An 11,525-nucleotide genomic window follows, 5' to 3' on the forward strand; every position below is an offset into this window, starting at 1 on the left:
CACACATTTTACAAGATTAGATATTTGTCAGTGGTGCTCAGTATCTGCAAATCATTCGCCATTGTCCTATCAGTCATCTCTCCTTACTCTGTGTATGTGGTAAGTGAACTTTCATGTACTGTAATGTAATAGTCTACCGCTAACAAGCGGCTAACCATGTCCCTTTAGTGGCTCCGTAGAACACGTTATTTGTTTTCTGTGCCTTTCTGCATACGGATTCACGCTTCGGGCACACCCCCTAACCCCGCCTCCTGATGTCATCGTCCATCACGATGTTTCACTGTAGACATCATCCGATGGCAATTTGGTAGACACCGCCTAACCCTATGCCTAAACCACAGAAGTCAAAAGGCCACAAGGCCTCAAAGCGACTCTATACAGACTACTTTTTTACCGTTACTTTGAATATAAATTAGGCAAATGCACCACAATGAAACATATGAAGGTTGCTGTGCATGTGCCCTTCCTTCCAGTTCTTATTGAGGAAGGCTATTTATATCTCTAGGATTACGCACACGGCACAAGGTTAAAAAAAATTTGGCATTGGAGTCTAGAGTGAAACGGTGTCTGGGTCTGCTGGTTAATCCATTCATTTAGTCACAAAAACACCTGTTTATGCTCAAGACAGCTAAGTTAAACAGCAGTCCAGATGTCTCTCGACAGAATGTACTCAAAGGTAGACGCCGCGCGAGACAAAAGAGTGTGTCACCTTACGACAGGTATCCTGATACCGCCATGGCACTTTCTCAGTTGGCAATCAAACTGAGGCTACGTGCCAACCAGAGAGAGTCTGAATGTGAAACGAATGAAAGAAGCAGAAACACGGAGTGCAAAAAGATAAAGAGCTCGGGTCGCCCCCCAAAGAGTTGGCATCTTATGTAACCCAACACAAATGTGATTCATCCTTCATCTGAACACACAAGCTGCGAATGCCCTCTCTTCCCGCAAACAGTCTTCAACGTCAACAATCCGCAAACCACCAAAAAAAAAACGCAACTGCACAAAAAAAAAAACTCTCGGCTGCTGTCAGAAATACCAACCGGCAACGCGAAACACAGGCCACAGCTGACCTACTTATTCACACCTGATTATGCTGGCACACTACACACAATGCAATACGGCGCAACATCCTCTGGCCCATGCCACGGTCAGCAACAACACAGGGCTGTTTCAGCAGTCTGAGTACATTTACAGCTGACGGCCGCTGATGGAAACTCCGGCTTTTCAATCATCTCTCACAGGGAGCGGTAAGAAAGCATGAGAGAGATAAAGGGAGAAAGAGAGATGCGCGCCTCCTCCTCGCCTCAGCTGAAATGGACTGTTCATAGCCCTCTAAGAGCTGGGCTTTTATCAAACATGGCATGTGAGTGAGATTCCAGCCTCTCGAGTCTCCCACACATTAACAGTTCCGACTGCGAGTCTTCGCCCGCTGCCGCCACGTGCGATCAATACTCTGATATTTAAAGAGCAAATACAATCTCTATTTTTCAAACAAAATCTCACCCAGTAAATTATCGAGCGAGGGATGACGTCTGCCTGCTGTTTGGACCGAATACAACATCATGACAAGTCATTTTGTGTTAAGATAAATAGCGGTTTGGCTTCACTGCCAGCTAGTTTCACCAATCACACACACAGGAGAAGTCAACGTAAAACGGCAACGTAAAACTTTGTTTTTGGAAAGTAAATAGTCCATTTTTATTTCATTTTTAAGTGGAGTCACTGATTACTAGCAGTTTAACATTAGCACTAGCTAGTTTCACCAATAATTTGTGGTTGAAGTCAACAAGAAACTATTTTAGTTACAATTTAAGGAGAACAAAATGTTAGGACGAGAAAAATGAGTTCAGTGGCGTCAGTTTGGAGATGGAGCAACTTACTTATGAATAAACACCAGAAAGATGCACCTCATTAGTTTTATGCACAGTAAAGTCGCAGGCTTTGTCAAGGCCTTTGATCTCCGCAGTTGTGATTTTTTAAACATATCTGCGGCGAATTAGGGTGGTGCGGCCGAGCCTCAAAATGGCAGCAAAGACTGGAAATAAAAACATGCTCTTCTCATCACAGAGTTGGTGAATCTTGTCTGAAAACAATGGATCGGGTTGCAGTGCGAAACGTTCAACGATGGGGTAATCATAACAAATGTTAGCGTGATCCAGCTAGGTTTAAAATGGTTGTTTATGACAGAATCTAAACGTACAACCTGCATGAAAGCACTGTAAATTTTGTTTAATGTAACCATTAAAACCGATAAATCCAAATGACATGGAACAGATAACATGGAACAAGATGACAGTCATAATGATTCTTAAGTATAAAATCTGTTTTAAGTGACAACATACAAAAAGACCATTTGGACTAAACTTCCCTTTATCTCTCTCTCTCTCTTTCCTTCGCTCAGGAAAGCACACCTGATTATGCTGGCACACTACACACAATGCAATACGGCGCAACATCCTCTGGCCCATGCCACGGTCAGCAACAACACAGGGCTGTTTCAGCAGTCTGAGTACATTTACAGCTGACGGCCGCTGATGGAAACTCCGGCTTTTCAATCATCTCTCACAGGGAGCGGTAAGAAAGCATGAGAGAGATAAAGGGAGAAAGAGAGATGCGCGCCTCCTCCTCGCCTCAGCTGAAATGGACTGTTCATAGCCCCCTAAGAGCTGGGCTTTTATCAAACATGGCATGTGAGTGAGATTCCAGCCTCTCGAGTCTCCCACACATTAACAGTTCCGACTGCGAGTCTTCGCCCGCTGCCGCCACGTGCGATCAATACTCTGATATTTAAAGAGCAAATACAATCTCTATTTTTCAAACAAAATCTCACCCAGTAAATTATCGAGCGAGGGATGGCGTCTGCCTGCTGTTTGGACCGAATACAACATCATGACAAGTCATTTTGTGTTAAGATAAATAGCGGTTTGGCTTCACTGCCAGCTAGTTTCACCAATCACACACACAGGAGAAGTCAACGTAAAACGGCAACGTAAAACTTTGTTTTTGGAAAGTAAATAGTCCATTTTTATTTCATTTTTAAGTGGAGTCACTGATTACTAGCAGTTTAACATTAGCACTAGCTAGTTTCACCAATAATTTGTGGTTGAAGTCAACAAGAAACTATTTTAGTTACAATTTAAGGAGAACAAAATGTTAGGACGAGAAAAATGAGTTCAGTGGCGTCAGTTTGGAGATGGAGCAACTTACTTATGAATAAACACCAGAAAGATGCACCTCATTAGTTTTATGCACAGTAAAGTCGCAGGCTTTGTCAAGGCCTTTGATCTCCGCAGTTGTGATTTTTTAAACATATCTGCGGCGAATTAGGGTGGTGCGGCCGAGCCTCAAAATGGCAGCAAAGACTGGAAATAAAAACATGCTCTTCTCATCACAGAGTTGGTGAATCTTGTCTGAAAACAATGGATCGGGTTGCAGTGCGAAACGTTCAACGATGGGGTAATCATAACAAATGTTAGCGTGATCCAGCTAGGTTTAAAATGGTTGTTTATGACAGAATCTAAACGTACAACCTGCATGAAAGCACTGTAAATTTTGTTTAATGTAACCATTAAAACCGATAAATCCAAATGACATGGAACAGATAACATGGAACAAGATGACAGTCATAATGATTCTTAAGTATAAAATCTGTTTTAAGTGACAACATACAAAAAGACCATTTGGACTAAACTTCCCTTTATCTCTCTCTCTCTCTTTCCTTCGCTCAGGAAAGAGGGCAATCGGAGCAGATCTCTTTCCCATGGCTCTTAATTCAGAACTACTTCCCTCAAACTCTTTCCAGATGTTTCTGAACAGAAGCAAATAACGCTGTTCTAACCTTTTTCCACAGTCTATCACAGTAATAACCTGATGCATTGTTTTAACACTATTTTACATAAATATTATTCAGCAGTCCATTTTCTCCTGTTCAGGGCTTTAAGTAGTTTTTGAACGACCACCAGGAAACAATGTTCCAGACCTTTATTTAAAAAACAAGCAACTGAAGTTTTCTAACAATTTTAAACATTTCATTCTGTAATTTTCATTTTACAATTTGTGATCGTAAAGTTGTACAAGTCAGCATTAACTGCCATTTCAACCCATTTTACTTTTGCAATTTGACATTTCCAAATGAAACAATACTGAGCAAAAAAAAATAATTAGGTTAGAACTTTTTATCAATGAGGAATTGATAGAATAAAATGGCTTTAAATATCAAAAGCTACACTCAATGTCAGTCAACTAAAACCAGACTGTTTGACTATTAGTTACATTATCAAATAGACAGTGTGGCCTTGGTGATATCAGCAACAAAGTAAAGTAATTTCAAAGGGAGCTAATTTACCACATTTTAATGTAAGTTTAAAAAAACAAACTTTCTTAATTTGAAATAAAATGCACAGATAAATCAGTCACAATAAAACAAGAAACATTCATCAAGAAAGTTTAAAGGGTCTATTAGATTTGCATGACTTAAAAATTACTTTTTAAAAAGTTGAATACAGAAAAAGACCATTATAGTGCCATTAAACTTTAGTTTTCTTTTGCAATTTGCTTTTTTTCTCAATTCAGCTGCTGAAAAACAAATCAGACGCGTTAAATTCCTTCAAACTGGAAGAATTTCCAGAGTGCACGGGGCACGCAGACCAAACACGCCATAAAGTATGAACGAAAGGAAGTGAGAAAGAGAGAAAAAGAGAGGAAGAGAGAAGGGGTGGGAGGGGCGAGTGCTCTCATCCCCTCCTCCAACTCGGGCTCTATTTGAAATGGACGGCTAATTATGCTGGTGGCGTCAGAGTTCTGGCTTCCCTGTGTGGGGCGGGAGGGGAGCGGGCCCCCCTGTGAAACCCCAGCCCTCAGACACAGCAAAAGGGGGCAGTCAGTGAGGTAATGACCGTGTGTATGAGCGTCTGAGAGAGGGTGACCGAGAGAAAGACAGAGAGAGAAAAAGAGTGTGCTGGCACATGGCCTCCCCTCCGATTCCCATGGCCACTGAATTCTTCCTGCCATCTTTATCTCCAGCAACCGAGTACAGCAGATCAGCAAAGGAAAGAGGGGTCAGCCTATAAAAAGCACTCACTTAAAACACTTCATTAACTATTTAGTCACTTCATATTATATATTCCAGTAAAAAAACATCTATTTAAGCACGCATCTATAAATATATATTTAAGCACACACAGCTTTATCATATACACAAGCTAAAATACATCACGGGCTGGTGAACTGCCTTAGGAACGGTTTGATTCCCCCTTCAGACCGAATAAAAATACATCATCATCAAGTATTTAGCACACAAGAACCACCATTGCCGGCCTGATCACATGAGATGGCAGACAACTACACAGAGAAAAAAAACACATTTTAGATCACAGCACCTCCCAGAACAGGTAATTCAAATACTGTGGGATTATCGACGTCTGGGCTGAACTGGTAGTAGAACAAAGGTGCTCAAGTACCAGATCTGAAAGTGCTGCTAACCTATTATTTTCAGCGACAAGCACCGCTACTTTTTAATAACCAAAGCAAGGCAACAGACTAAATCTCCTGTCACACACAGGAAAGAAAACTGTACTGAGAAAGCACTACAGTTGGATCTTATATATGTAATATTTGTCATGTCTTTACAAATATGAAAAGGCTATTAGTGTACACGATTCACACAAAAAGGTTTTTTTTCTGTACAATTCGGTCAAATTTAGACCAAATAATATATATGAAAATGTTTTCTCAAAAGTGCATATTAAGACACTCAAAGGGCCTCGCAAAATTTATTAACAGTCAACTGAACTGCTTTATTATAGTGTTAATGCCTTTCCAAAGATGAAAATGCTATTAATGTATACAATTCACAAAAAAAAAAAAATTCGGACAAATTACTTTCCTGTCACAAGCAGCAAAGGAAACGGTAAAGTAAAACCACCACAGATGGACTTCATGCTGCATATCTAACATTCTTCATATTTTTACAAATATGAAAAGGCTATTAATGTACACAAATCACAATTTTTTTCTTTTACTGTACAATTTCATCAAATATAGAGCAAATAATGGTCACACTTTATTTAAGGTCCAGTTCTCACTATTAACTATGACTTTTGCCTCAATAAACTCCCAATTTGCGGTTTATTAATATTTAGTAAGGTAGCTGTTAAGTTTAGGTATGGGGTAAGGTTAAGAGATCTAAAACACGGTCATGCTAAATAAGGCATTAATAAATGCTTTATAAGTACTAATAAACAGCCAACATGTTAGTAATATGCATGCTACTTAAAGGGATACTCCAGCCCAAAATGAAAATTTTGTCATTAATCACTTACCCCCATGTCATTCCAAACCCGTAAAAGCTTCGTTCGTCTTCGGAACACAATTTAAGATATTTTGGATGAAAACCGGGAGGCTTGTGACTGTCCCATCCACTGCCAAGTAACAGGATACGTTTTCTACGTGTATTTACGCTTTGATTTGAACAAAAACAGCGCATCCGTGCAGCGTGGCTGACACAGAAGAGCGTATGCTGCTTGCGTTCAGCGCATAATCTCCAAAATGGCGCTACGGTGATGCGGAGAGACACAGAGGAGACAAATTGTTGAATAAAGTCATTATTTTTGTTTTCTTCGCATACAAAAAGTATCCTCGTCGCTTCATAACGTTACGGTTGAACCACTGATGGCAGATGGACTATTCTGACGATGTCTTTCATACTTTTCTGGACCTTGACAGTGTAATTTACTTGGCAGTGAATGGGACAGTCACAAGCCTCCTGGTTTTCATCCAAAATATCTTAAATTGTGTTCCGAAGACGAATTAAGCTTTTACGGGTTTGGAACGACATGGGGGTAAGTGATTAATGACAACATTTTCAATTTGGGGTGGAGTAACCCTTTAATAGTGATAATTGTTCCTTAAATGATGTGTTATTACATATCCAAAAATGTTTTTTGTTGCATAATTTATTATCTGTCTAAACTGTGAAATAATAAAAATACAAGAGTCAATTTAAGTACTTCACTATATTCTTTATGAATGTGAAAAAGCTACTAATTTTCACAAAAGTGTTTTTATTTTTATTTTTTTATTTTTTTTTGTAAAATTTCGGTCAAATTCAGACCAAATGTTTTTGGTTTCCTCAAAGTGCAAATCAAAAACAATCAAAGGCAGTGCGCCGACATGTAGCGCCGTTGTGCTTCGGGCATCCCGAGTTTGAGTCCCGGCTCACGGACCTTTCCCGATCCCGCCCCCCTCCCTTTCTGACCCCCACTGTGACTTCACTTCCTGTCACTATAATGTCCTATCGAAATAAAGGCATAAAACGCCAAAATAAAATCTTAAAAATAAAAATAAAAAAATCAAAGGGCCTCGCAGAATTTATTATCAGTCTAAATTGTGAAATTAGACAAATACAAGAGTCAATTGACGTGCTTTACTTTGAGACTAAATTTGGAGAGACCACATGCAAATATGTGTGTTGTTTTGGGGCCTCATATATAGTTGGCTTGGTTTTGAAGTGGTCAGGCTCTGAGTCTGTGTGAATGTGTGGGGTGGGCTCCACAGAGACGCTGTTGTTCTTATTCATCTTTCATGTCAGCTTTAAAACCATGCCTAAAAGTAGTTTTCCCGCATTTTCACAGACACATGGAGACATTCCTGCTCACTTTTTAGGGACTTTCCCCATTCTTTCGAATCCAGCCAGGTGTCAGTCAGACAGTTATTATTAAAACAGTCAAAATACAGGTGCTCCGTGCTCGATTCATTAAGTGATGTTTAATGAAAACACTCCATCTGCAAGTGATGAATCTCCTTAAAAATATTCAAATGCATCCCTGTACTCGTCCAATAAATTATTAACCAAGATTACAAGTTATCTGTTAATTATCTATTAGAGTAAGAAAAGTGGATGACGGCACATCCAACTATGAGTATAACGTCTGGCAGCCTAATCTGCTAAAACTCTTCACAGGCGTACAGTAGAAGATCTCAAAGATATAGCAGCACCATTCATACAGTAACCACACAGAGAAACCGAAAACGCAACAGATTATGCTCGTATGGTGTTTAGGTACACAGTGTACCGCAGCCGGCCCATGTGCCCCTCATTAAAGATATCAAACACATTTTAAAGTCATCACAGGGGCCCAACACAGGTCCAGACAAGAGACTCTGCTCACATCTTGATGGTGGCAGAACTGCCTGCGTCAATCGCTAATCTCTCCACATTGACGCACGAAAACTCGGGACCACACACCAAGTGAGGTACACTTACACCTCACCTGCATTCGCAAACCTCAGAGCCACGTGGTGACAGGAGGAGGCAGGTGACACTGGCAAACAAAAAGGTGGGGATATTTGAGACAAAAAGGTCTGTTTGGAGTCACAGGAAATTATAATTAAGATGACTTTATTCCACTGTCTGGTGTGGTTTTTGCAGGGTAATATGAGACATCTGATTCACAGAGGCATCAATTAAGCATAAATCAGTGAAGTTAATCAGAACAAAACAAGAAATTAACTAATTTAAAACATTCTGAAAAATAAGATTTGAATAGAAAAGACACAAAAGTAGCAAGAGAGAAAACAAGTTGATAAATAGCTTTCATGACATCATCAAAGCCTGAACTCGCCTGATGCCAGTTCTTATCAGCCTGGGAGACAGATAGATAGATAGATAGAGAGAGAGAGAGAGAGAGAGAGAGAGAGAGAGAGAGAGAGAGAGAGAGGGGGAGAGAGAGGAGGGAGCGAGGGAGAGCACTGAAAATTTAGTCACCACATCAGAATATGCCCAGCTGTGTGTGTGGTCCTTTTATGTTCAACACTATATGTCTGAACCCTAATTGAATAAACGATTTTCCTAGAACACAACATAATCAAACAGCAAAACATCTGACATGCAAGGAGTCTGGCAATGTTTTGACTATTACAGATTAATGATACACAAAAGCTGAATAGCATTTCAAAGCTTACTGCAACACATGCACATATATAGTATTCTACATTTTGCTTTAATTTACGTTTATATTAGCATCTTTGACAAAAAAAATATTTTAACATGAACGTTATTTATTAAAAATATGACAAATCTTCTATACTTTTAACGTAGAAAACCTAATCGATCTAAAAAGCTCGTTTTCATGTTATTATCGAATGATATCGATTTTTAAATGACTCGGAATGTTTATGAAGATTTATAAATGGTTACTGGTAAGAGGACATTTAAAGTTCGTTCGGAAAATAGGTCAGCGATTTTTTTTATAGCTAAGCTTTGCGACCTCAGTTCATAAATACATAAACTCTTAATCAATAATTTATATAATCATGGGTCTGTTGTTTAAGCCTAACCAAACGCGACAAATGCACTTCATACTCCTACAACAAGAACACTACAAATAACTAAAGATTTCTGACTTTGACAACTAATCAATTTTAAAAACTAATACCACAACATTAAACCAAAACAACTGCAGAGCAAACAGAATATTTACGTTCCCACCTGCGTTTAAACGCTCATTTGATCCATATTTCTGTAGAACACAAGTTAACGTTATGTGAAGAAAAAAACAAGACAGAGTGAAATGGCATTAATTTGTTGTAATGAGCCATTTAGTCAGGCTCTGTAACTGAATAACCAAATAAACCGTCTTTTCTAGAGTCTCACATCTATATTTCCCCCCAAAAAACACGTTCATCTGTTCGTGTTTGTTTCTTGTTTTGTGTTTAATTGTTCCTGTCTGGCGCAGGTTTAGCAGCCAATTCCGTCTTCACTTTAAACTTACCTACTAAGCTGAACTTTGCGTTTGCTAACTTCATAAACTTCTAAAGTCACATAAAAAGTGCTAGTAAACAATAAACGAGGTGAAATCTAACAAGGAAGGCAGTCTAACTCCTCTCTCGTTACTAAGCAATAACGTCTCGGTCCAGCACAGCGCCACCCGTGTAGCGCGACACTTCTAAACACAAAATTATTTCCACAAACATACTATCTAAATCTCTTCGGCACAAACTATTCCCAAAACATCCTGGAGATGGAAAGGAGCGGGAAAGAATCGAGAAACCTAAGGGCTCCCGTTGCCAAAGTGGCCGCATCCACCTTGACCGTGATGGTTGATCGATGGGAATTGAACAAAGAGGATCAATTTCCGATCAGCGCGAGAGCCGCTTTAATCAATGGGCACCGAACCCGGCGAAAGAGCCGACGCGAGAGCAACGCGCCGGCCTCTCAGCGCGACGCTCCCCGGGACCGGCTCACCGGCACACACCGCGAATACAAAGCGAAAGGGAGCTGACCTGGAGCTGCTGCAAATCAAAGCGTTTCCAATATTGAAACATGGATCCCGCATTGGCCGCCATCTTGAGACATATTGAGACGGAATGAAAGGCTGATAGAGAGAGCGCGAGAGGGGCTGGAGTTCAGCGAGAGAGAGAGCACGAGAGAGAGAGAGAGAGAGGCGGGGGACCGCGCGCAAAACACGGAGCGGAGCAGATCGAACGGCGCGGGCGCGCGAGGAACGGAGTTATCGAACGAACGCCGACCTGCGATATTGAATAGGACTGCTGAAAACAATTATTGAGAGCGTCCTCAATAAAAGGCAGAAAACGCGGGATGGAGTTTCCGCGTTGAGTCGAGCTCCCCGTGGCGCAGGAACGGGAGGGGGATGCTGGATACGTTTTCATCCGTTAAAAGAAGAGAGTTTATACGGTTATTGATTTTTTATTATCACTATAGATAGATATTACGAGACGCTGATCAGATCTGACGCGACCATGCGAGCAACGCGAACGCAACGCGCCGCTTGAGTGGTTTTATGTTTCTCATGGTCAGATGAAGAACCTTCTGGCCTGTTGTTGTGATCGTACACCCGATATATTGATTTCTGATTTGTTTTTATTTTTAATCCTGTTGAAAATATATCATATGTTCTTGCGTGTACGCAGTTGTCTTATAATGTTTTTGCTGTTGGTCGTCTATATGTCCAGCAACCCTCTGTTTGTACTCAAAAACCAATACATATATTATATTGATTTTATGGGCATTCTTGCGTGAAGAATGTGGATACGGCGATCGATAGCTTAAATCAAATGAAACACAATCTAACCGTTCTCCATATAAATACTGCATGAAGCGACATGCATTTTAAATGGTTATGGACGGTGTTTAAGATGGTGGCATTAGATAATTTGATGTTATAACATAAACCCTTGTCCGGTCGATTCCTGATGAATTGCAAATACTGCTTTTGAACTTGAACTTGGAGAGCAGCGACCTCTATTGGATGTGTGTAGTATCGTCTCACCTCATTGTTTATGATACATGGTGATGATCCAAAGTAATCGTATTAATTGTCACAATTAATGATGATAACAAATCATTGTTTAGCCAACAGTGTTAATTGCTGGACAGTGATTACGATGATTACATAAATACATAATTTATTAAGTAGAATTATTAATATTATTATTATTATTATTATAAAATTAGTGGTAAAAATTAAATACTACTTAGCTAGTGATTATACTATTAAATGAAATTA

At 39.9% G+C, this 11,525-nt stretch overlaps 1 protein-coding gene across 1 annotated transcript in view; it reads right to left on the reverse strand.

Annotated features, from left to right (window-relative positions):
* The window catches only part of LOC107686135 (homeobox protein cut-like 1), a 150,420-nt gene extending 139,041 nt beyond the window's left edge, over positions 1-11,379 (reverse strand). Inside the window, exon 1 of the mRNA XM_016482994.1 lies at positions 10,282-11,379. Within this exon, the coding sequence (XP_016338480.1) occupies positions 10,282-10,344 (63 nt within the window). The 5' untranslated portion in view covers positions 10,345-11,379. The remainder of the gene's footprint in view (positions 1-10,281) is intronic.
* Between the last annotated feature and the right edge of the window lie 146 nt (positions 11,380-11,525).

This window comes from Sinocyclocheilus anshuiensis, unplaced genomic scaffold (genome assembly GCF_001515605.1).
Source record: "Sinocyclocheilus anshuiensis isolate Anshui unplaced genomic scaffold, SAMN03320099.WGS_v1.1 scaffold437, whole genome shotgun sequence".
In the NCBI taxonomy this organism is placed as follows: Eukaryota; Metazoa; Chordata; class Actinopteri; order Cypriniformes; family Cyprinidae; genus Sinocyclocheilus; species Sinocyclocheilus anshuiensis.